We start from the raw sequence: 25,074 nt of genomic DNA, 5'->3' as shown, positions 1-25,074 counted from the left end.
ATGGTCTTGCCGAGAAGCCATATCTTCACTATATCTCTCCTAAAATCTTCTTCCGTTCCATGTCCTTTTCAAACTTGTCAGGGTCTTCGATGGGTGATGGCTTCTTACGCCGTGGCATCAAGCCAAGCTCAGCCTTCTGGTCCCATATCCTATCATGCCTCTTTGCCCATCTTTCCCTACGCTCATCCATTTTCTCTTCAGCTTGCTTTCCCATCCATTTGCTTCTCAGAATACGTCGTATAGCTTCTGGCGAGATCTTGAATTGTTCTGCCAGGATGGCAGTACTATACTTTACAGAATCCTGTGCATGCAGACCACGTATACCCTCCATTGCATCAGGGGACAACTTCTTTCGTGGACTCCATCCTTCAGGAAATTTCTCCTTCATTGCATTGCGCTGAGCTTGCCATGGCTCGAGTTTTGGTCGTGGCGACCGGTCTCTTGCTGTAGGTGTATCCCTAGTAGTCTTTCTGGTTGATTGTCTCTCTTGTCCCGCTGCACTGGAGCGTCCTTTGTAGTCTGGTTGATCTCTACCCTCCACAGCCCAACCTTCTATCCTTACTGATGGACTCGATCTGTCGACGAAGTCATTGATCTCGTAGTCGTCGCCCTGTCGAATAGCCACCTTCGGCTTGCGTGATCTGCCAGTCTTCTGTCTTGCAGGTGGCTCAGACTGAAACTCAGGCTGAGGCTCTCGATTCAAGTATTTGTCAAGGGCTGCATCGGCCTGCGGTCCGAAAGACACGAAGTTGTGATGTCGTGAGCTGGTACTGGTAATGGTCCGCACCCAATTGATGGCACTCCTTGTTCGAGGTGAACTCGCTGCGAGAGGTACGGGCGCTTGTATTACAGCCAGCAACAGGGTCTGATTCAGACACGAGGACCTGCCCATTGCTTGACCGAGTCTTTGATTTGGAGATCGAAGAGATATTGAGTACCTGAGTAGAATTGCAGACGCGCAAGTTCTGGAATTGAATGAATGGTTTTCTGGACGAGTTTCTGGCCTCGCACTCCGATTGGCTGATCACGAAGACCTTCACATGTCCACATCTTGCTGCTTCGCCGATCTTGTCGACTGACTCGTGACGCCTTGCAAAGTTGGCTCGCCATCGCCACTTCGCGGCAGTTCCTTAATTTTACAACCATGGCTCTTACAAGTCAAGTTGTGTATACCAACGATGGCATGGCCCAACCCCTTTCGAAAGAGAACAGCTAATACAAGGACGTGCTGGGGCTATACATTCGACCTCGGTCCTGATCATCTAACACCCGAGTCGGCGTATCCACTAAAATATTCTTATGATGTCCTGGGCGAGGAGGCACTAGATATCTTGAATGAACTCTTCCCAGTAGACTCGACGACGTTACACCCCAAGCAAGATGCTGAGGTCACAGTACCAGAAGGCAAGACCAAGCCGAAACGAGATCTTTATCTACTGCTGAGGGACCACCACGACAAGCATTCTAAATTACAAGAATTATGGGATCAGGTCACTAACATTCCAGAGTGGGTAGACTGGGAGCAGATCGAACGTGGTCAGGACGTTTTCTATCGTTATGGCGGCGCCACGCTTACCGGTCTCGCCTACCAGTCTCTGTTAGGTGGTATGAGTGCCAACCGAGTTGTCGAGGTTCTGGCCCGCACTGGAGGATTTGGTGTCAAGGTTGCTAGGCATCGTCTTTTCGAGACCACCCAACATATCTTGCAGTGCACACGCTCGCTTGAAAGTATCAAACCTGGTGGTGATGGATTTGCCTCCTCTTTACGAGTTCGCCTGCTGCACGCTTCTGTCCGTCAAAGAATACTAAAACTTACCAAAACACGTCCTTCATACTACTCTGTCGAGAAATACGGTGTGCCCATCAACGACTTGGACAGCATGGCCACAATTGGAACATTTTCAGGAACCATAATATGGCTCTCCTTGCCCCGACAAGGTATTTTCTTGAGGCAGCAAGAGGTTGAGGACTATATTGCATTGTGGCGACTTATCGCGCATTACCTTGGTACACCCACCGAATACTTCGCCGAGCCTGCAAAGGCCAGAGCTATGATGGAGTCTTTACTTATGAACGAGATCAATCCCTCTCAAACATCTCAAGTTCTAGCAAACAATGTCATCCGGTGTCTGGAGAATCAACCGCCAGCATATGCTTCAAGGTCATTCCTCGAGGCCAACGCTCGGTGGCTCAATGGTAACGAGCTTTGCGACGCTCTTGGACTTGGCAAGCCCAACTTCTATCATACTTGCCTTGTCGCAGGACAGTGCATCTTCTTCATGGCCTTGTGCTACTTCAATCGTTCCATACCATCTCTTGATCGCCGGAAAGTGGCCAACCTGAAGAGGATCTTCTGGCAGGTTATTGTGGAAAGCAAATTCGGCTTACAAGGCGAGCAGACTGTCTTTGATTTCAAGCATATTCCACAATTTGATACTACCACGTACAAAGGTGAAGAATCCGAGATCAGGCACAAGGAGGTGGGTGGAATCGAGCAGCGCAATCTCAAGGCTTTCCTACTTGGTACAGCATTCATGGGTGTCATGAGTTACGTTGGTATCAAAACTAGCATATTTGTTGCGAGTACGGTTTGGAAAGTGGGAACATCGAGCTACAACATGGCAAGATCGTTCTTGTGAGGTCGCATGACCACTACACTCGACAACCCTATTTTCTGAGCAGGAAAAGTGGCCGTCAAGATGTTCGACCGCGCGACTTTCCGCGGCACATGATCCGAGGTTGGGCCTCAAGTGGGGACAGAGTGGTCAGGTGAGTAACCTCAACACAATCACTGTTGGCCATCATCCCTTTCGTCCCTTTACATCTTCGTACTTGAGATGCCGGCGACTCAGCTTATCGTAATGGCCAAGCCTGATTTGTTATCCATACCAGCAGAAATACGCAGCATCATCTACACCACTCTATTCGACGACGCAGACCTCAGCTTGCGCATCACTAGATATGGCGCAATAGACACTTCCAAGTGGCCACTCCCCATCGTGAGAGTGTGCAAGTTGCTACGCGTCGAAGCCTTGCACCTTCTTCAGGAGCACAACATCTGGCTGCTCTGTGAGAATGGCGTTTTCCCTCGCAAGATCCACGAGAAGCTGCCTGAGTGGATCTATAAGCGCGTCAGGGTTATACAGATGTCACGGACAGCGCACGCCATGTTTCAGTTTCCGCTACCATCCAGAAGCACGTTTCCAAAATTGGAGTCGGTCATTATTGACTTCGATGGATTTGGAAGGGTGGAAGGCACCATCGATGACAGTTTAGAAGAACATCCACGACTTCGACAGCCAGAGCACGTACGTAGGCCACCACCACGTGGTATAGTCTGGCGGAGAAATGGCAAGGAATGGTCCGAGCATCAGCTTCTGGCAAGTATGCGACGAGAACGACATCGCATGCTAAGTCGAGAACTTGGGAGGCAGACTGTACACAGATTTGAGCCAATGTCGGAACACACTGGGGTTTTGGCGACTGCATAGAGATACCTCGATTGGGCGCTTCATAGTCAGTTTGGTGTCGTGGTTTATTCACAATTGAGGAAGGTGCTTGGAATTTGTTTCTTGAAACTTACATAGCTATCAACCTGGGCGATACGCCACTCCAATATTCAATTCAACCCATTCTCTTATCATAATTGCTGACTTTGGTACTCGATAATGAACACGGCTGTAAGCCACATGGACTAACCGCTGAGCACGTGATATCGTGGTATGACATCTCTGACGCCGCCATATGCTTCTTTCTCTGGCTCAATCTTACAGAATCCATCCTCTGGCACATTCGCTCACCACATCATACTCAAAACATCCATGCTTTGAGTTATGCGACGCTCAACAATATGGCATAGCATCGCTCGCTCGCTGCGCCAAAGCAGCTCCAAACCCACACCCACACCCACATCACAACCACCACCACACACCCACTCCCTCCGAGCACAACAACGCTTCTTCTCCTCCGCTCACCATGTCCGCCAGCAACACTACCAAAACTCCCCCTACCAAGCCGCCCGCTCCGCCGCCAAAGAAAAAAACCGCACAACAATGTACTACGGCGCCTCCCTCATAATCGGCACCGTCGCCCTCTCCTACGGTTCCGTCCCCCTCTACAAAATGATCTGTCAACAAACCGGCTGGTCCGGCCAACCCGTCAAAGCCCACGAAAACACTTCCTCTGACCTCCCCGCCTCCGAACGCCTGAAACCCATGGCCGACCACCGCAGGCTCCGAATCACATTCAACGGGTCCGTAAGTGACGTGCTACCCTGGAAATTCACGCCTCAGCAGAGGGAGGTGAGGGTACTTCCAGGCGAGACAGCGCTGGCGTTCTACACAGCTACGAACAAAAGTGAGGCGGATATCATTGGGGTGGCGACGTATTCGGTCACGCCGGGCCAGGTCGCGCCGTATTTTTCGAAGATTCAGTGTTTTTGCTTTGAGGAGCAGAAGTTGAATAAAGGGGAGACGGTCGATATGCCGGTTTTCTTCTTTATTGATCCGGACTTTGCAAAGGATCCGAACATGAGGGGGATCGATACTATTACGTTGAGTTATACGTTTTTTAAGGCGAGGTATGATAAGAATGGGGTTTTGACTACGATTCCGGGGGCGTTGATGCCGGCTTGAGAGGGAATACATTACACGATGTTTAAAAGAGTGAAACAGTTTTATTTCAGAACCTGTGAGAGACTATCGAACGCATCCTCCGACAATCCTTGAGAATGCCGGAGTCACTGATTCGCTGCCAAAGGTTTTCGCAACATCTTCGAGTATAGACCTTTATGTGTGGAGCACGGCATGACCCTCGAATATCCTCTGTCCATTCGAGGCCCTCCTCACACCTGGCGCGATGGGATCGCTGGGTTAGCACTCGTGACCAGTGAGCTGCTGAGGCGGACAGTAAAGAGAGGATGAAACTTGGTGTTATTGGGGACACCGAGTGGGCCCTGGAGGGTAGACGTTGGTGCTGACATGGTTTCTAATAGACAAGCAGAGAAGAACTAAGAAATGTGGCAGGCAGTGATGAAATTAGAGGCTTGGAAATTATTGTGATATTGGAGGATAGTATCTTGCACCATCTCATGGCTCCAGCCTAATCATTTCGGGGTGCTGTTGACACTAGGTGCACGGTGAAGCAGAACAGCTGTGAACTCCGGAGTGTCGAGATACCTCTCGTTTCAACAGTCGCGATTAGAACACGGATGCATCATCTGAAGCTGTTGGGCAGCGCAGTATATGATGTTGTTGTATAAGTTGGAACACCAGACCTGTTGACATCGTCCTCATAGTGAACACCATGGACAAAGTCTCTTCTAAACGTGTTGTGGAAAGTCATCCCATTGCTTTCATCCTCTGTGGAAGTCCCAGTCCTCGACATCTGTGGTCTACTGCCACTTGGCGAAATCTCAAAAGTGCTGCATGTCGCGCATCGTTTGTGTTCTGAGTCGTGGATATGCTTGTAAGGACTAGATCGTAATTTGTTTCGAGCCTCCCTTTCCCGCTTGACAGCAGGCACAACGAATCCCGTGCCCTTCTCGACTTCGTTGCCATCGCTCATCAAATCATTGATGCTCACTGTGTTGCTCACATGCGTCAAAGGCACGCCATTGCGTGATAAGGTCCACGCTGATCCATTCTTCAGCTCGTCGACCCTGCGCAGCATGTCTAGATCGGAATTTGCGATCCACATGTCTTGCTTCCCGTTTGAGCCAGAGTATCGGAGGTTGCGTTGACGTACGCAGCCTGTCAGATCTTCTATCGTGAGACCAACGACGATGATGACTGTGCACAGGATGACGGTCAACAACAGGGCAAAGAAGTTGAAGTTGCGGTAATTGCTTGAGTGGATGATTTGAGACTGGCATAACCAATGTGCTGCATTCTGACCCAAGGCAGCACTAGAGTTAGCGGTCGAAGCGTGGGTGACATTGACATATGATGTTGAGGCTGCGAATTGGCCGGTACTGTAGTCGAGATTGGCTTGCTGAAAATATGCAAGGACGAGTTCCATCCAGTACTGTGTCTCTGTCTGCCACTGAGTGGGTGGCAGTGCAGGACCGATGTTGTAAGATATCAAGTTCCGAGCTTTCAAAGGAGGTGAGGTTGATTGAGAAAGTGCGTAGATGACATAGTAAAACGTGCTTGCGTATGCTGCACGTACGAGGCGTTGAGTTGTGGCTAACTGACGTGGTGTGAACTTGGTGCTACCAAATGAGCTATACATAGTTGAGTTGACCTGAGCAACGCCTTGTAATGAAGTACAATTCTCCAGATCTGGAGTTTTTAGCCCGTCATTGTTGCAGATCTGCCATTGCTGCGTACAGCTCATAGGTGCAAGAGCATGATCTGGAGCATATACAGTTGTGTTCTTTGAAAGACAAAATCCAGTCGATACGTTGATTTTTCTTTGTGCCGAGAACCACGGATCAACCACTGGGTCTTCGTAGACATTGTTAAAAGACATAAGAACGAGTGTTAGGTCACGATCTGTAGGTCGAAGTTCGGGGATTGGAGTGAACGTGGCTGACAGTTGTTTGGGATTTCCTCCAGGTAATGCGATGAAAGGAACCAATGAATAGGGCTGAGCGAGCACTCTCTCATCACACTCCAACTCTCCTTTCGTCAAACTGTAGGTACTGTTCCTCTTGTTCGACCTACCTGGTCCATAATGTGCATCAACAACCTGTCGAGCTTGTGAATTGGAGGTAGATGGAACGTCCTGCCAATCGGTGACATAGTCTGCAGCTTCAAGTGGTGCGCATTGTGCAGTCAGACGGATAGAAACACGATCTTCACTTCTAGCATTATAGCCAAGGTCTTTGTGTGAGGAGAGGAACCCTGTGTCGAAGGACATGCTTCCCTTGGTGGCTGCTTGACACATGGAATCATCGATGGGACAAATGTCAGAGATGAAAGATGAGTTCCACGCTAGACTTTTCTTCCTAGGATTCTTGCAGTTCTCTGCAGCTCCCTGGCACATATCGAGAGATTGCTGAACCGTGGCGTATCTGGAGTCTGTATAGCTGCTATACTCTTTCATCAATGCCACAGCCTTCAGGTCTGTTTCGTTGTTGGCAAAGACCTGGTTCCAGTATGTTCTATCAAATGTGCCACACCACGGACTCTGTGACAAAACTTCGTCGTTGGCCTCCAGCAGCCACGAGGACAGGAGACCAACAGTGACGACCAAAACAAGATGTAGTGATGTCCATATTATGAGTGGTAACAGGGACTTTAGCACCTTCGCGTCTCTCTGATGCCTCCACGCAACGGCCAAGCGCAGGAAGCGCCATATCGCATTAAGATCTGAGGAAGTATTGCGTAGAACAGACTGTGATTGATGATAAAGGAACCCACGACTGTCAGATGTAGCTCTGACTTGATGTAAGGTGTACTGAAATAGCCGCCATAATTGACCACCAGCAATCGAGACTAACACCGCAAGTGCTGGTGATAATATCGAGGTGTGCTGTGGGCTTACTGTGAGTGTCGAGCCCAGGACCTTACCACGACTCCAATTTACCCAAACACCTTCATAGATGTATTCAGTGGCCGTAAGTGCTGGAGCCATCGCGTCTCATGATTTGAAGGATGCAATAGTAAGACTCGTTTGCTGTCTTTCACACTGGCTTGAGCCATATTTGAGGTATGGGACATGTAGTATGATTCACATGCATAACATTGTCGGCCTATTAGCTGATCGATCTGTTACTGAAGCCAGCATGTCGGCCTCTTCAGCTCACCACAAATTCGGCATTGGCGATTTCGTAGTTCATCCTTGCCTTGCGAGATGCGGTCAGAAGCCAAGGCCAGGCAACCAAGACCCACGTTCTCGTTGTGTAGCACCGAGTCACAATCATTATGCTCGACCAGTCACAATGTGAGAAAGGCGCTTGCAAAGGTCTGACAAATGCCCTAGGCACTAGGGGAAGTCATCATTCACAGACCGTGCAGCTAACCTCTCGGCTGAAACAGGCATTGCAAGTCAGCTCCGAGGAATGTGCTTACACTGTGAACGTGTGAAATGCATGGCAGATTCCACTCGATGTGCAACCGCGACGCGAATACTCCCGGCACTGCCCATATCTTGAGCCAATGAAGTTGTCGCTGAGTACAGATTTTAATCATCAGAAAGCAGCAGATGTCGGCATGAACGGGATGACTACAACGAGAGTATGCCTTGCAATTCGAGACTGGATGATAATGAATAGCTTCCACCTTTTACTTTCGAGGTCCAGGTGGCTTGGGTGTGTTCGTGCATAGCGAGGAAGTCTGAAAGTCATCATAGTGTACTTTTGTGCATCTCCGCAACGTCAATTGGCAGTGCAAATTTGAGACTACAGAAGTATAGCAGAAAGGTAAAGCACAATCCGGCCAATCAAGCTGTCACAGTTCCTACTCGAGTAGAGGACTCAGAGTTTGGGGGCCTAACCTTTGCGAACTACACAGCTTTCGATTAGGCCACCATCTCTTCAAGGCTCCAGTAGATCTCTTGATTGAGTAGACCTGAATGACACAGTTCATGCCGTGACTCGTCGTTCGGCTCGAGCGAACGAATACTTTGCACAGCAAGCTGAGTATAGCCTGTTCTCCTCATACGACGCGCTAAGTTGAATCTGAAACAATTCTTTGACGGATCGAATGACAACTAGTCTTGATCTTTTGCCCTTTATAGCATATGCAGTTTGTCGACGCTGCGGATGTTGCGCGTGTCATATTCAGCCCCAGGCAGACACATGCTTGGAGTGGAAGATGCATAACCACACTGATAGTACTGGGAACAAGCTGCCGTGGTTTAGCTGCTAGACTGCTCTAAGAGGGACTTTCAAATTGAGGTGTTCATGAAAAGGTATAAGGGAGGATGTGCTCAGGATCGTAACCATCTTCCGGTACCTTTCAGTTAATTCTTCGTGCGCTCATAAATCATTTGTTCAGACACGTTGATCGGTACCTAATCCATACCAGATTCTCACAAAGCAAAGTCAAAATGTGTGTTGTCGTTCCTCCAGGACCGGGTCTCAGACGGCCACCATGTATGCATCATAGACGAAACGCCTTCTGAAAATGATAAGTCGCTAATATCATGCAGCATTCGACAAACTTCCTCCTGGTGCGACGTTGTGGATCGCACTCAATCGTGATGGCACGGCCAAGGACATCAAAGGTTGGTTTGTGACTTGAATATTTGGAATACAAGAACGGTGTTGAGAAGCATCTTAGTGATTCCCAAGAAGCCAGAATACGACAATTTAAGAGAGCTCGACTCTTTCGGAGCATCCAAGGAAGAAATTTTCTACTTCGAAAGCTGGGTACTTACCTACAAACTTTTGGGTCTCTCAGCATTGGCGCAGACAATGGAGAAAGATGTCAAGGACTTCGACAAGCATGAGATCTGGCAGACAAAGATAACGGCACTCAACAAATCTATAAGGGATGTCTCTGAGGAAGCCGCAGAATTGTACGATTTGATTGGCAATGATTTACATTCTGACGACTCGGCCGAGGCCACAACAACGGAAAGCAAAGTATCTCTGAGTGATGAAGCCAGTCAATAGATGTGTCCTGCAGCAATGGAGTACCATTTGGTTGACACGTTGTACTCGACAACGAAAGGCCTCTTCCCTGTAGAGAGTAAGGACAGACAAGTCGGTCAAAGAAGTATTGAAAGTGATGGCCCGATCACGGTACGTTGACATAAACTCAAGATATAATGCCAGGATGTCGCGCTACGCGCCGACCGTCAGAAGTGGTCATACGTAGACCGACGCATTGTCATGGCTCCTTTTCTGGAGCCAGCTTCAACAAGACATTTTGTTTGAATGTGGATTTGCTGATCCCAACACTTATCATCGGAGGAAACTCGCGGATTCATTCGCCCATGTGCATGTGAAAGTCTTCTTTCCACGTGGTTGCTTCTGAAGGTTGAGGCTCTCGTGAGGCCAATCTGCGCCCTCGATAGCAAGTGGTGAGTATGATTGCGCGTAACTTGAGGCTGTATTGAAAAGAACGCAGTCCAAAACTCCCAGGCGTCTGGTGTTTAATTTCGATCTGGACGTGCCAAGTACTTGGTGCAGGGCAGGGCGGCCCGGCAAGATTGTCCGCAGCGACAATCAGTTTGCTGGAAGATTTCCAAAACAACGTCGAGTTGCTTGACCTCTATCTCTCCTCTTCGAATTGTACTACGTCAAAAATCACCTCATCACCTACGATCGCATCATTGCTATCAACTGCACATGTAAAAACACCGCGCACTCGATGTATGCAGGGTAGACTGCAGAGATTTCTGTTGACATCAGATTTTCGTGCTTACATAGGCAAATACTGTCCACGAAGTCGCCTTCGCCGAGAAAACGTCCTCCCACAAGCTTTTATCGTTATTCGACTTACAGAAATGTCTATGTCCAGGAAGAAGAGTGGCGCGAACGGCTGCCGGTGGCTCCTGCTTTGTACCTGCTGGCTAACACAAGCTTTTCCACCTCTTATCACGAAACGACTGAAAACGTGCTTGAGCACGGGCTCACCTCAGCTGGAAAAGCTCAATTCTTTATCTTGACCACACTCCACCCAATATCCATTTTTATCATCTTCCCATGCATTTGGAGCCCTCAATGTTCCATCTGTTGTCAACACAAAGCAAACAACTGGCGGATAGAGAGGCTCCTGGTCATTGTTTCCTCCTCTCCTGACTGTTTTGAGACACAATGTACCTCCTCCTACTCAGGTCACTGCGGCAGAGTAGCTTTTTTCCACCCTTGTCGACAAAATTGCATACCACTAGCGTTGCAGGCTTAAGGTACAGATCGACTCGGATCTGGGTTGCATCATCTTAAGATGTTCGTGAAAGTAGCTACTGACCTTGATATCGGTACCTCGAGCCTCGCTGTCCTACCCACTCCTAACTCTCTTTCATGCTGCCATATGTCTACCTTTCAAAGTCCTCGCTGCTGAGCTGCATACGACCTTCAAACAGCGATTTCATGCGCCCTACAGACTGATATTTATAGCCTCGGAAATCCGGACCGTGACTTCCTTTGTACTGCTTGGGCTGTGTAGCTACTTTGCCAAATATTCAATCTCGATAACAAACATTCGATTATCAGCCATATCTGCTTCAGCATACAGCAAGGCAATTGATGCACCACTATCGTTGAGATCAATCAGCCGTCCGTTCGAACCTTTGGTGTTTTGCCTCAAACTTCAACCACATTGCAATCGTATAAAATAACTCGATTGTCCATTCTCACAACACCTTACGACTTTGACGTACTGAGAAAGACGACTACAAGACTCAAGGTACTCCTTCTCCAGTATGGCGTCGATATCACCAGAAATTGACGGCTCTTCCAACGATAGTAGCCGATCCCACAGCAGGAACGGCGGAATAAGACATAGCCAAGCCAAGCCGCGGCATAATGTGAAGTTCTCCGTGTCGCCGCCAGAAGATGAGATAACCTCTCCAAGACATCTACTACCAGAAGTACGATTGCCACTTGCTGATGCGGAGTATACAAGGAGGAAAGATGCGGCGGCACTATCAGCACGCGACAAAGCGCATCGTCATGCAGACAAGGTCAAGAAACACAACTCTGCACCAACATCGAGGAGGACATCTGTGGATGGTACACTCGTGGGAACACCCTATCAATCACCGTCCCAGCGACCAGTGCATGAAGCACCTTCAGAGAACATACCACTAGAAGATCTTAACAAGCCGTCGAAGCCACAATTTCACCTACCAGAGGATACAACCGATAGTGACGACGCAGATGACGAGGTCGAGATGGTGAAGCCCATCCAAAGGCGAGAGACACAACAGTTCTCTGAGGCACGAAGACTAATGCGGTCGTTTACTGCCCACGCTGACAAGAATGAAGGGCTCAAAGCCCCTCAGGCAGGTGGACATCGATCAGGTACAGCGACACCTCTAATTGACCAGCATTCTCACGAATTTGACTATGTTCCGAAACCCGATGAGTACAAGCCAAGTGTCCTCAAGCAACTTCTACTCATGCAGCAAACCTTCTTTAGACCACGTGATGCAGGTCCTGCATCGCACCAGTATGAGTCTCCAGGCGATGTCAGAGAGGACGTTCGCAGAAACGAGGAAACCTTTAATAGATCTCGCGATGAACTGTTTTCCAAACTAGCACCATACGCCAGAGAAGAGACTGATCCTAGGAGACAGCACCCGGACTTTTTTCGAACTCCAAGGAAAGGTCTTCCTCAAAGTCCTGTTAGAAGTCCTCCTAGTGGAAGTCAGACACCTCTAGCAGAAGGGTCATCTGGTGCTAACTCGAGTGGCTATGTAACTCCTCGTCAGAAACGGCCCAAGTGGTACAAATCGCCAGAAGGTCAATGGCAACAAGGCTCGGGCTGGAACACACCAATCCCAAATGGTGGATCCCAGTCGACAAGCTCTCTTGGCAAGCTACTTGAAGCATCCTTCTATACAGCAAAGGCGCCTGCAGCACCAGAACCTTCCCTCAGTCGTCCGAAGCTTGTCAGAAACACTTCGAGTGGGCGTCTGTCAGCTCTCGAATTGCTCAAACACCCTGTCCACCATACCGTCAATCATGTCCGAAGTATTAGCAGCACCAGTAATATGCGCAAGCAAGCTCGTTTGGCTCAAGAGGCTCGAATGCAGCAAATGCAGCAAATGCTAGCTGATAGACTGCTATGCCAAGACTACATTATTGTCCTGGCTAAATCATTAATGGCATATGGTGCACCAACGCACAGATTGGAGGAATCTTTAGCCATGGCAGCACGGAAATTGAAAATACAAGCATCCTTTCAATACTTCCCCGGCTGTATGATCATCTCTTTCGATGATCCAGAGACTCATACCACTGAGCTCAAACTATTGAAGGAACCTACTGCAGTAGACCTTGGCAAGCTATTAGAAGTACAACACGTCTACAAGGATGTCATGCACAACCAATACTCTATAATGGATGCCATCGACGATCTCGCCGCAATTCGGACTCAACCAAGACGCTTCAATACCTGGCAGCTGATCATCGCTTATGGTGTTGCGGCCATGAGCGTGGGGCCATTCGCCTTCGGTTCGCGCCCTATCGACTTTCCCGTCGCCTTCATTCTCGGCTGTACTCTTGGGTGGTTACAGCTCATCGTCGCGTCGCGCTCCACACAATTTTCACACATTTTCGAAGTCTTCGGAACCTGCGTGACATCTTTTGCGGCTCGAGGTATTGGTTCGATTGTTGTCAATGGTGCTCCGCTCTTTTGTTTCTCTGCACTGGCTCAATCGTCCATTGCCCTGATCCTGCCTGGTTGGATCATCCTTTCAGCTTCACTCGAGCTCCAATCGCGTAACATCATTGCTGGTAGTATTCGCATGGTCTATGCCATCATCTATACTCTTTTCCTGGGCTTTGGTATTCTTATCGGAACTACGTTAATGGGGTTGGCCTACCCCAACGCCACAAGTGAGATTTCTTGCGCGATGCCTTCCTACTGGAACACATCCAGCCCATACGACCCAAAGGTCATGTACACCAAATTCATCTGGGTTCCCATCTTCACCGTTTGCCTGGCAATCATCAACCAAGCCAAATTCAAACAGATGCCTGCCATGCTCGTCATATCCTTCTGCGGCTACCAAGTCAATTTCTGGTCCTCCATCCGCTTCAGCCAAAACATTCAGGTCGCCAATGCCCTCGGCGCGCTCGCAATTGGTGTCCTTGCCAACGGGTATTCGCGCTTCCGCCACGGAGTCGCCGCCGCCGCCATGTTGCCAGCCATTTTCGTCATGGTCCCTTCCGGCCTCGCAGCAAGCGGTAGTCTAGTCGCAGGCCTGACAAGTGCTAACCAGATTACTCACAATGTGACCGGGATCAGCATTGTCAACAACGGTACACAGGGCTTCTACGATGCGCAGAACACAACACTGACGGCTAGTGATGGGCTTTATGGTGGGACTATTTTTAATGTCGGGTATGGTATGGTGCAGGTAGCGATTGGTATTAGTGTCGGATTGTTCCTTTCAGCGTTGGTGATATATCCGTTCGGGAAGAAGAGGAGTGGGCTTTTTAGTTTCTAGTTCTTGATCTTTAGCGAAGAGGTGCATAATCAACGAGCGACTTGAGCCTTCAATTGAACATATTCAAACTTCTGAGACACGATATACCTGGTCGGAAGACTTGTTGAACGTATGATACGACGTATAAAGAACTCGCATTAATCAACTACCTACTAGTATATCAAAGCATGCCTCTAATCGTGTGTCGGAGTACGTATACTGCACCACATCAACGATGATCAAACACAACTAATTACAAGATGCCAGTCTGAGGTCAACACAAGGTTGATGAGTAGCGAGTAATAGGAATTTCTACATATGTATCTCATCGTGAGTCCAGCCTCATACATATCTTTGATTCATTCCAACACAACTAAATCAACACATATATAGCTTTTAGATGATTCGCCCATCCATCACCAACAACAATAACATCATGGTATCATGTTTTCATACGACAAAGTAAAAACATCAGATCAAATCAAAACTTTCTTCAACTTCTCATTCTTTTTAGAGTGAACTTTGATCACTTAGTAATTACGCAGCAGCCGTGGCCAACTGTCGTATCCACTCCTCTTCACTCAGTGCCACTACAGCAGGTGGTAGTGCAGGAGGAGCGGACTGTAGCGTCGTGGTGATGGTGGGATCCGTGGGCGCAGGCGCAGGCTCGACGTCCATATGCACCTCGTTAGATAATGGGCTTGGCGCTTTCGCACTCGCGGCACGAGACTTCTTGTTTTTATTGTTATTGTTGTTCTTCTCCACCTCTTCGAGTTTCCGCTTCTCAGCTTCGTCGCGGAGTTTCTTTGTGAGGCGAGCGACGCGTTCTTTCTCTGATTGTCGGGCGCGTTCTCTGGCGAGCAGCTGCTCTTTCAGTCGTGCTCGTTTGCTTGTACCTGTTCGGCCCATGCGGCGTTCTTCCGGGCCGAGTTCCACGACTTCGACTTTGAGGATGGCGAAGCTGACGCCGTCGTGGGGTGCTGTGGTTTCAGTTAGACCTTCGGGCCATGCGCGACTGCGGACGCCGAAGCGCGAGGTTTCCTCGTAGTGATCGAGGAGTGGCATCACGACGCAGGTGATTTTCAGATCTCGACCTTTGGGGATCTCGAGTGGTTGTGCAGGTGGCTTCAAGTCTTTACTGATTTCGATTTTTGGATTCTGGTCATGTACGATCTTTTTGAGAAGTGTTTCGTCGACATTGTGGAAGGCGGGTTTGATCCAGCCCATGTGCATGGCGGCCGTGACTGGGTCGGTGTCGTCTGTGTAGAGACCTGTACCCCAGAGGTTTCGAGAGGCACAGATGATTCTTCGTTCTCGTTGTTGTAGCCATGTTTTGGAGACATGGATTGTATAGGTACAATTGAGGTCGTTCGTTTCGGAAAACGACGGTAATAATTTCGGTTTGATGCAGATCTCGGTCTCTGTATCCGTTGCAGACTGATCGTGTGGGACAAGAATCTCGGGGTTGTACTGGAACGAACCGAGATGTCTGCGTGGCTTGCGGAGTATTTGAGACGCAAGCGTGGCCACCTTGACAGTCTTTTTGGGTTTGAAAATTGGCGCAGCATCGTAACGAGTAATTGATGCTGCCACTGCGGCATTGGAAGCTGAGTTGGTCGCTCGACCTGCACTCAGACCCGGAGTGCCTTTCCGTTGGTGAGAAGGTGTAGCCATCTCTTCAGCTAGCTCTTGTTTGTACCGTGCTCTCTTGGTTGCTTTGCTTGACCTCTTTCCTTCTTGATCACCATCTGCACGCAGCTCATCATCTTGTGTTTTTCTCGAACGCTTCCCAGTATTCGACGATGCTCGACCGGTCTTGGGCACTTCTGTCGCACGCAGTGCAGTGTCGTTACTCTTGAAAGGACTACTCGAGACGGGTACAGGTGTCGATGAACTGCCGATACCACCGCCAATGCCTGAAAAGACCTTGCCCTGATCTCTAGGATTTCCGCCGTCTGGTACGGGTGTTGATGCTTGCGCGCCCTGTACGGCTTGAGGTACGGGTGAATATCGGCTCCTCCTGTTTTCCAGGCCCAGTCCAATTATGGCCTTGTGTGAAATCTCCTCACTTCCTTTTCTACCCGGCTCGTCGTGAAGGCCTTGCATGTATGGGCCCGCAGGACCGGCGAAGGGTGAGAAGTGACGAAAGCGTCTATCTCCTTGAATCGACCGATCGCTGTGAGACTGGGCAGAGTCTTGTCTCATCATGTTCGTTGCCGACATGTCTGGTGGCTGGCTGGTGGGTCCGTTGAGTATGTTTGCTAAGCCACGGCTGTACGATCCGTTGCTTATACGTCTGAGCTCGGGAGATACAGGGTTCGGAGGTGGTGCGGACGGTGATGATTGTGAAGCTGGTATCGTCCTCGGTATGTCACGAAAGCCTGGTGGTTTCGTGTCGTAGGTCCCCGAATAACCGTTGTGGCGCGGCATCTCGTGTACGGTTGGTGGGGGGTCGGCGTACCAGTTGTGTCTTTGTGGTGGAAGTGGGTCAAAATTTCTTGGAGTCTGAAGCGCAGGAATGAATGATTGAGGCTGACTCGACGGTCTTTGAAGTATGGCACTGAGACTTGCAGAGCGATTCCTTTCGTCTTGTTCTTCTCTTGTAGGTCCGTTGCCAGAAAAGAGTGGTGCTGGGTGAAAAGTAGGAGCTGGCGGCTTCGTATACCGATCGTGTTCGTAGAAGGCTCGGTTTGGAGCCATAGATGTGCCCGAGCTTGCACTGCGTTGTCGATTGCCTTGGAAGACACTGTCAATCCTGTCAGGTGTCTGAGATCTTTTGTATGGGTATTCACTTAAGCCGACTCTTAGAGGTTGGTGGGGTGGGGACATCATGTTACCAACAGGGATTCCTGGTTGGGAGACGGAGGCATTTCGTGGGCCGTGGTTGTTTTGGATTGACTGCAGGTCATGGTGCGTTCTTTCGGGTTCCCCTCCAAGCATGGATGATATCGACATGCTACTTCCGGGTCTTTTATGTGGATTTGAGATTGGAGGTGGGGGCACATGTTGAGGTGTCGGCGCTTTGATGTCGTAGAGAGAACCGGGCAGGGCCATCTGTGTATGATGAATAGGTTGAGGTTGGTATCGAGGGAACTGTTGAGGTGAGGGAGGCAGCATTGGCCGAGGATGGCCGAAGATGGGTGGTGGAAAATGGGATTCCGGTTGACCTGCGTATGTGTCAGTTAGACGATACGGCAAGATGAATGTTCAAGCCGTTGTTTGTCAGTTGTATCTTGAGGGTGTCCATGCAGTTTTGACAAACACTCGAGGGTTGAGCCCGACACATGTGCTGGCTTACCATTAATCAAGCGAGGCGGACTGCCTGCTGTCGCAAACGATGTCGACTGGCCTTGTAGTGCCATGGCTAATGTGTCTCTTGATGTCCAATACTAGATGCGAGGTTGTCGCCGTGTCGTGGTCAGAAGGGAGTAGTGGGTAACGATGATATGCAGGCTGCGCGAAAGCGGAACAAGCTCAAGAATACCATGACAATGTAGGGCAAGATGAGGTAATGCAGGTCTGAGCCGTATGAAATTTAAACACTGATTTGGTTGAAAAAGCTGCAATGAGATGTGACATTGAAAGCTCGAAGCTCAATCAGTCGCAGGCGCTGCTCTGTTGTGAAGAGAAAGAGCACGAGAGACAACCTTGACGAGGAACCCGAACTGTAAAAAAGTGGAGCGGAGGAGGTGGATCAACGGCCGCCAAGTGCAAGCATTGCCATGCGATTTCATTCAAATCGTGCCCTCGTTCTGAGAAGCTAGAGGTGAAAAATCGTCAGAGCACGACTCCATACCGATGTTTGGTTTCATGAGGGGCAGCCCAAGGCTGGGAGTCTTCGACGTAGCACCGTTCTCGTACTCGTAGATAGCAAAACGTCCCAGCACGAGTCAAGGCCAAAAGGGAGTGGTCGAAGCAACAAAAGTGGGCATGACATGTACAAGTCCGTACAAGCCAGATCCCTAAACTGCTTTGTGACCACACAAGCTCTTTTCCCTTCTTATTCCGTTAGCGCGATCCACCCAGATGAGGAAAGTTAGTTTAGCTTCGCAAGAATCTTGGGAGCTCGGGCGTCCCTGGTGCAGTGTCGATCTCCCCGGCTGCGCTCGCCAATCACAGAGCAGTAATGTGCACATTCATGACGTGCGAGCTGTACTTTTTGTCCAGTCGCAGGTAATCACGCCTCCACGATAAACAATCAATAGGTGGTTGTCGAGTTTGCCAGAAGTCTTCTTCGTAATTAGGAGAGGCATAGATCACATCGAGCAGACAAAGCAGTTGATCGCCAGAATCTGACTTTTGCATTGAGGTTGCGAATGCTAGCGTGTTGTTGTGGTGGGCTGAATAAAATCGCACATGGGTGCCATTAACCATGACAGATCTTTCCACGCCATGACCGCGTTGCTGTAACCCACTTGCCTTAGGTGTTTTTGTGTTTGCTTTACATAAGTTTAAAAACGTCTCGAGTCACTTAGATGAGTGGTTGGTGGTATATATTGATGGAAAAGGCAGTGTACAGTTGTGAAGTCGTGTCAGCCGAGTCCCGGTTGTTGGCAGCATGGAATTTCGCTAAATCACAGTGAAAGAACTTATCTTTCAATATCTAACGATTACGAGTACACCGAACTGGTTACATTCAATTCTAGACGAGAACAAAATTCGCAATGCACAGAGTCTGGCCGTACTTTTATCAGAACAAACCACGCGGTCGCGACTTCCTGATATGTAGTAAATAACGCAGATATGACATAGAAAGGAACACAACGCGACAGCATCTTTAAGGGGACTCATTCATAGAGACTTGAGGTAATGCCTACAACCTGCAGCATGCACCTCTTCCTCCTCTTCAGACAAATGACTGCAGGAACTCTACACATCTCAATCGTTGCCTGTTCAACTTCCTAGACTCAATCCCTCATTATCGTTGGCTGTCGTATTAACTATTGTTCTTTGGCGGTAAACACAAGAAGTCGTTAGTAACCATGTTGGGTATCACAAAGCAAGATCTAAGCCAGTATGTGATGTACGATCACTGACATCCTCCCAAACGCCTTAACACTCATCGCTTAAAATCACTCGTCTCCCTGTGGAGTAATATGACCAGATCCGGCGCTCTTCTGTGTTGTCTCGGTTGTCATTTTCTCTTCCAATTTCGCTCTCTTGTGCGGCCGATCAAGCTCAGAGGACTCGATTCGATGTTCTAGCTCCTCGAGTCTGCGTCTTATGTCTTCTTGTACTTTGATCGCTTCGTCTCGTTCTCGTCGGAGGTTGTTCTCGTTGTCGGAGTACATCATGTTAATAACCTCAAGCTCCGATACTCGTGTCTTCAGGACTGTGTTTTGGGCCAGAAGCTGCTCGTAAGACAAAGGCTGGTCAAGCTCGCGATCGTTCAGTCCTGATAAAGACCCGAGGGAAGTATGACTGGCCAAGTTGGGCAGGGCAGGAGTCTGAAAGGTATGATCTTGCAAGGAAACGCCGTCGAACAAGTGCTGAGGCGCAATATTGGGGTCGTGCATCGAAGGGGTACCTGTTCTCGATATTGGCGACTGTGACCTGTGGGGATTGACCTGAGCGCTCATCTGCGACACTCTTCTATGCGCACCATTCGGTAATATATCCATAGACTGCGATGCTGGCAGACTGACCTATTCCACGGGCCATGATCAGTCCAACCCATGTTGTCTCCGAGCATCTACATACCTTCTTTGGTCCCTGATTCGCGGTCTTCACCCGGTTGCGACTCTTGATAACGTCCGTCTTCAGGCTAATGGGTCGTGGGCGGCCATGCAACTTGAGAAAGAGTCCACAGGCATTGCAGAGAACTGCGCCAGACTCGTCGCGTCGCCATAGAGGTGTCGTTGATGTTTCGCAGTTTTGACATACGGGCTGGAGGAACGAAGAATTGTGGTCAGCCAGAGATGCCATCATCTTAGAGAGCCGAGGAGGCCTTTTGCTCTTCTTGCGATCGATAAGGATTGATAAGAGAACAAAGACGGATTTCGCAAGGGACGAGAAATCATGTGGCAGGTATGCCGAAGTCCGGATACTTGGCCATCGGCGAAGCACTCATATGGATACATCATCTGGTGTTACGTTTCGAGCAACGTGACAAAGAGATTAGGTACTTACGGGCATGTTGTTGTTCCCGGAAATGCTTGGTGTCGGCACTGGTGGTATTGGATTGTAAGCCATACTTGGTGTTGAGGTAGCAGAGAATGATCTGCTGCACCACTGTCAACTCCACGCTCGGTCTCATGTAGGTGAACTGACCTCAACTGCGGCTTTTCCGACGATGCTAGTGACGCCAAAGTGCTCAATCCTGGGAGGAAGCCTCTATCTTGCTGCTGTCTATTGTACTCTTCAACCCTTCCCTGACTTAAACTAGCACTTCTTGTGTGAAAATTCGGTTGCTGATACATTAAGCTACTGGAGCTTTGTGTGGACGTTGCGGAGCCAGACCTCGACATGTCCTTGAGGAATGATGGGTGACCACCGGGCGGCAAAGGTGAGGGTAAACGAGGAGGTAAAGATGCATGGTATTGTCGAACAAATTCCCCTGCTGCAAGTCCATTCACGCTATGTGGTGTCCCCGCGTCGATACTCGGCGTTCTGAACAGTGGATGAGCGACAGCAGACGCCATACAGATTGTGAACTGTTGGGGAGGACGTCAATATCTTATGGTGGTATGTCGTCGAAGCCGTACAGAAAGCGTCGCAAATTTTGAGTTGCAAAGGTGAAAACACCAGAGATACGTTCGTTTGATTATCGATACTCAGGCAATCCTCAAGATAAGTCTATCGGGAAGATCCTCCAAAACCCATCGTCGACCTGGCACAATCTAAGGATAGGGGCACTAAGAGACACAAGGCATCCGGCATGGGTGGAAGCCGTTGGTCTCCATCAGCGCCAATATCAATCTTCTCATCATACAAGCATTGGAGGCGCACTTCGATGTCGTGCATACAAGGCTCTGGAAGTTAAATACGAACCTGTACCCTGGTAGTACAAGGGCGTCTAACTTTGAACGAATTACCATGATAAGCTCGTACAGGGCTGCAGTGTAGGCTCTCGAGAACATAACTTCCGTTGCGTAAGATTTCGAATCTGATTGAAACCTCCTGACTGGACGGCACAGCAATGGTCGAGTCAGAACGGTCTGGGGGATTGCGAAATTGCAGTGGAGAAGATCTGTCTGATGAAATCAAGAGCCGCCCCTTTTCGTGGCTGCTTGCCAGACAACAATTCGTGTCACACAGATCGGCGACAGGGAACAGTAGAGCACATAAGCTTCGCGTTCTGTGTACTTCTAAAGACGATAGTGAGTAGTTAAAAGACTCTCCTTATTCGTCTCGAGACGTGCCTGAGAATAAACGACACCTTTTGTCTTGACATCTCTGGTAGACTTGACATGTTATGCAGTTGGCATATGATAGTACTTGTCACGGCCAATGAGGGTATCCTTCGAGGGTCATTCACAACAATTTTTCTGTTGTAATCCGAAAATCAGTCAAAACAAAGAACAATCACTCGTAATTACTGTATCATTGGCAATGTCTCAGTAGATTTTCCTGCCTCTAAGCGATAACGCCACTGCCAAAGCGCACGCGACAGGCGCCCCTCCGCAGGCGGCCTGCCCCTAAACTCAATCACCTCTAGTTTGAGGCTTAACCCGCCTTTCGTAAACTTCAAGTTTCTGCGCAACGCTCCTCGTGCTTCCGAAGCCAAGTTGGAGATGCGTTGATCCCTGTTTGTGATATTCAAGATTTCTCATTACACAACAGCAACGAGTGTCTAGCACGTTAGTCACGAGTTAACACAGCAGTAACATCACCCCAGCTTTCGACGGCCTATCGAGAGTCAAGTATGGTACGAAGGAAGCATGCCTCGAAATAGACCTGCAACATCTGGGTATGCCAAATTGGCACAGGCAGACGAAGATGAAGGACGACTTTCTGCAGAGCACTCTGAGGAGGAATATGATGTCTCAACCCCTCTATCGACACGATACGAATCAATAATCCCACCGGGCCCTCGAGATGGCATGCGGTCGATTGCGTCCAGAAGCCGTTCACGACCGAGGAGACGCATGCGCAGCAATTCTTCCGGCATAGACATCAAAGCTATTAACGCGCGGCTGGAGCAATGGGCAGATGAGATAGCTTCCAAATTCAAGATTAGCTCCGTCAAGGGAAAGTCGGACAAAGAGGAGCAGCTAGAGATACACCATTCGGTCTTTCAAGCACCTGATGGAGTACGACCATATACCTCTAAGCAGCTTGCTGCCCTGCCACCTGCTGACGAAGGACCCGACCGATGTAACAGACAACATTTCGACGAAATAGTGGAAAGTGTGAGAGTTGCAATCGAGCTCGGCATGCACCCAAAGATGATCACTCAAGGAAGTTCAGGGAGCTATTTTGCCAGGAATTCTGAAGGAAAGGTCGTTGGTGTGTTCAAGCCGAAAGACGAAGAACCATATGCTTCAAGAAACCCCAAATGGACAAAATGGATACATCGGAACCTGTTTCCTTGTTTCTTCGGCCGAGCCTGTCTCATTCCCAATTTGTCCTATGTGTCTGAAGCAGCAGCCTATGTGCTAGATATGCAACTACGTACAAACATCGTGCCTCATACTCAAGTCGTATGGCTGTCTTCGAGGTCCTTTTATTACGATTTCTGGGAAAGAGGTGGCTTCTGGAGGAGGAACAAACCATTACCAGCGAAGCCTGGCAGTTTTCAAGTATTCTTAAAGGGTTACAAGGATGCTACTATGTTCTTGAAGGAACACCCTTGGCCAGATCAGAACAACGCAGACTTCAGACCGGACATCGTGGACAAAAAGAAACGACGACCTCTCTCGAATTGCCTGCCTAACGCAGCACTTTCAGAAGACGAGGAGGAACCACATCGAGTACCTTCTCCAGCTCCTCAAGAACACACTCCAAAATTTGCCTGGACCCCCACATTGAAGCAGGCCTTCAGAGAAGAGCTAGAGAAGCTTGTCATACTAGACTATATAATGCGCAATACAGACAGAGGACTCGACAACTGGATGATCAAGATCGACTGGCAGACGCAGGACGTGTCCATCGTGGCAGAACCACCAAAGCCACAGGCAAGAGATGAATATGGGGACTCTCTGATGCCAGCTCCACGACCTGTATCGGCTAGTCCAAGACCCGAGTCCAACACATCCAGACCCTACCGCAGGTATGAAGCTATGGAGAGCAGATCGTCTACGCCGTTGTCGAATGCTGCTCCAACAATCAGACTCGGTGCCATCGACAACTCACTGTCATGGCCATGGAAACATCCTGATGCTTGGCGGAGCTTTCCCTTTGGCTGGCTTTTCCTTCCTGTTTCGCTTATTGGTCAGCCATTCTCACAAAAGACACGCGATCATTTTCTACCCTTGCTCACCTCAACAGCCTGGTGGAGTGAGACTCAGCTCGCATTGCGAAAAGTCTTCTCACAAGATGATGACTTTAAGGAGTCTATGTTTGCACGACAGATAGCAGTAATGAAAGGGCAAGCCTGGAACGTCGTTGAGACACTGAAGCAGACGGATCATGGTCCGCTTGAGCTTACTCGTCGCACTCGAGTATGTGTCTGGGACGACATGGTCGACATTCCTGTTGCAGTTCCAATGCGTATGTCTTCAGAGTTCATGCGTATGCCAAACAAAAAGCAGGTCCAACGTGATAGGCACAACCACGGTCATGTAGATGGCGAAGAAGAGATGGACATTGGCATTTCCTCAGCCCCATCAAGACCACAGCATACATCCACTCAAGCCTTTGACCTACTAGGATCACCTACAACCGAGCTTCCGAATCCGAACCGTTTCGAGCTGACCAGGGAGGGCAGCGATGGAGATATTGATGGACGACCCTCGAACGAAGACCTCGATGATGCAGGACCAGTATCGCCTGTACTGAGTTCTCATACCCTCGACTTTGCTGGTCGTGATAGGGAAAGAACAGAGGCAACTCAGAATCTGAGCAACAGTATTACGCTGCCTTCCCGACCAGGAAAGCCGGCTAAATCAGACCTCAACTTTAAACAGACACGGTTCAGCCTCGACTTTCCTCGCCATAAATTCTCACGAAGTACATCCCACCAACAACCACAATCGCCGTCGTCGACTCGGCGACACCGAAGTAATTCCACTCGCACTGCGTCTGGTGGGCGACATAAGGGCTATGATGAATACGATTACGAGGACGATGCGGCTGGCGATCTTGGATACGCTGCTGCCAACGACATGGAGGGACGAACCAGAAAGGTCATTGTTGAACGATTGGAAGCTGTCAAAAGCAGGAACCCGGTGTTCACCTGGTGCTAGTCTATACTCGGGTTCTTGTGAAACGTTTTATAGCACAGCGTGGAATTTTGGTATCATATGAACTAGACTTGATGGCGATGGGCATCCGACGTGACTAGGGTCCTAGCACGAGGCAGGAGTTCTCAATTGGATGTTGCATTCTCTGTTCGCATTTACAGGAAGTGCATAAAGTACCTGACCATCCTAGAAGTGCCTGTCGGGATAGAGATGCAGGATAGAAAACCTGCGGCGTATATGAACATGATCTCGCACCTTTTGGCAAAGCTCTTGCGTACAGCTGGTGTTGGCGGGAGTTACTCTCTAAATGCTCGACTCATGCCAGTCACCACAAAGGAAATAGCAATCTATACCAGCCATTCTCGCTTCTACCAACTTCCCATCTCATCACAAACGGCATTTCATTTCAGGAAGGTTTAGCCGCAGAAACTGTTCGTATCCGCTCAAGCTCGTTGGCTGAACTCCACCCCTGCGCCACAGCTAGTGCTTCGATCGAAAACTTGAAACGTCGCTCACTCTCGCTTCAGCCATCGCAAGGACAATATTTTGTAGTACCTCAACAACATGATCAAGAGTCTCTTCGATAGAATTTAATATAGTCTTTACAAAATGTTGAAAGCTGGAAGATAATATGTGCAATTCGTTCCATCTCGTGATTGATCCTCGATAAACCTCTATCGTC

The 25,074-nt window shown here is 49.2% G+C and overlaps 9 protein-coding genes across 9 annotated transcripts; 5 read left to right on the top strand and 4 right to left on the bottom strand.

Moving 5' to 3' along the window:
- Positions 1-28: 28 nt before the first annotated feature.
- RRG9 (Required for respiratory growth protein 9 mitochondrial) lies at positions 29-892 on the bottom strand (the record flags this gene model as incomplete). Its single annotated transcript, XM_064895037.1, has 1 exon — positions 29-892. One exon carries the CDS (start codon positions 890-892, stop codon positions 29-31), a length of 864 nt encoding a protein of 287 aa, XP_064757724.1.
- A 286-nt stretch (positions 893-1,178) lies between these two features.
- LTR64_000652 (uncharacterized protein) lies at positions 1,179-2,639 on the top strand (the record flags this gene model as incomplete). Its single annotated transcript, XM_064895036.1, has 1 exon — positions 1,179-2,639. One exon carries the CDS (start codon positions 1,179-1,181, stop codon positions 2,637-2,639), a length of 1,461 nt encoding a protein of 486 aa, XP_064757723.1.
- A 222-nt stretch (positions 2,640-2,861) lies between these two features.
- COX11 (Cytochrome c oxidase assembly protein cox11, mitochondrial) lies at positions 2,862-4,634 on the top strand (the record flags this gene model as incomplete). Its single annotated transcript, XM_064895035.1, has 2 exons — positions 2,862-3,308; positions 3,987-4,634. The coding sequence occupies 2 exons, from the start codon at positions 2,862-2,864 to the stop codon at positions 4,632-4,634; spliced, it is 1,095 nt and encodes a 364-aa protein (XP_064757722.1).
- A 580-nt stretch (positions 4,635-5,214) lies between these two features.
- Positions 5,215-7,578, bottom strand: LTR64_000650 (uncharacterized protein; the record flags this gene model as incomplete). Its single annotated transcript, XM_064895034.1, has 2 exons — positions 5,215-7,338; positions 7,489-7,578. 2 exons carry the CDS (start codon positions 7,576-7,578, stop codon positions 5,215-5,217), a joined length of 2,214 nt encoding a protein of 737 aa, XP_064757721.1.
- A 1,416-nt stretch (positions 7,579-8,994) lies between these two features.
- Positions 8,995-9,562, top strand: LTR64_000649 (uncharacterized protein; the record flags this gene model as incomplete). The annotated part of the gene is made up of 3 exons (XM_064895033.1): positions 8,995-9,040; positions 9,097-9,171; positions 9,228-9,562. The coding sequence occupies 3 exons, from the start codon at positions 8,995-8,997 to the stop codon at positions 9,560-9,562; spliced, it is 456 nt and encodes a 151-aa protein (XP_064757720.1).
- A 1,754-nt stretch (positions 9,563-11,316) lies between these two features.
- On the top strand, positions 11,317-14,063 carry PRM10 (pheromone-regulated protein prm10; the record flags this gene model as incomplete). Its single annotated transcript, XM_064895032.1, has 2 exons — positions 11,317-13,964; positions 14,018-14,063. The coding sequence occupies 2 exons, from the start codon at positions 11,317-11,319 to the stop codon at positions 14,061-14,063; spliced, it is 2,694 nt and encodes an 897-aa protein (XP_064757719.1).
- A 523-nt stretch (positions 14,064-14,586) lies between these two features.
- On the bottom strand, positions 14,587-17,411 carry LTR64_000647 (uncharacterized protein; the record flags this gene model as incomplete). The annotated part of the gene is made up of 2 exons (XM_064895031.1): positions 14,587-17,216; positions 17,348-17,411. The coding sequence occupies 2 exons, from the start codon at positions 17,409-17,411 to the stop codon at positions 14,587-14,589; spliced, it is 2,694 nt and encodes an 897-aa protein (XP_064757718.1).
- Positions 17,412-19,121: 1,710 nt separating this feature from the next.
- On the bottom strand, positions 19,122-19,974 carry GZF3 (GATA zinc finger protein 3; the record flags this gene model as incomplete). The annotated part of the gene is made up of 2 exons (XM_064895030.1): positions 19,122-19,694; positions 19,750-19,974. The coding sequence occupies 2 exons, from the start codon at positions 19,972-19,974 to the stop codon at positions 19,122-19,124; spliced, it is 798 nt and encodes a 265-aa protein (XP_064757717.1).
- Positions 19,975-21,929: 1,955 nt separating this feature from the next.
- lsb6 (Phosphatidylinositol 4-kinase LSB6) lies at positions 21,930-24,395 on the top strand (the record flags this gene model as incomplete). Its single annotated transcript, XM_064895029.1, has 1 exon — positions 21,930-24,395. One exon carries the CDS (start codon positions 21,930-21,932, stop codon positions 24,393-24,395), a length of 2,466 nt encoding a protein of 821 aa, XP_064757716.1.
- Between the last annotated feature and the right edge of the window lie 679 nt (positions 24,396-25,074).

This window comes from Lithohypha guttulata (genome assembly GCF_036872675.1).
Source record: "Lithohypha guttulata strain CCFEE 5908 chromosome Unknown scaffold_1, whole genome shotgun sequence".
NCBI lineage: Eukaryota > Fungi > Ascomycota > Eurotiomycetes > Chaetothyriales > Trichomeriaceae > Lithohypha > Lithohypha guttulata.
Note: the sequence above shows the minus strand (reverse complement) of the source record. Positions and strands in the feature narration are given on the sequence as shown.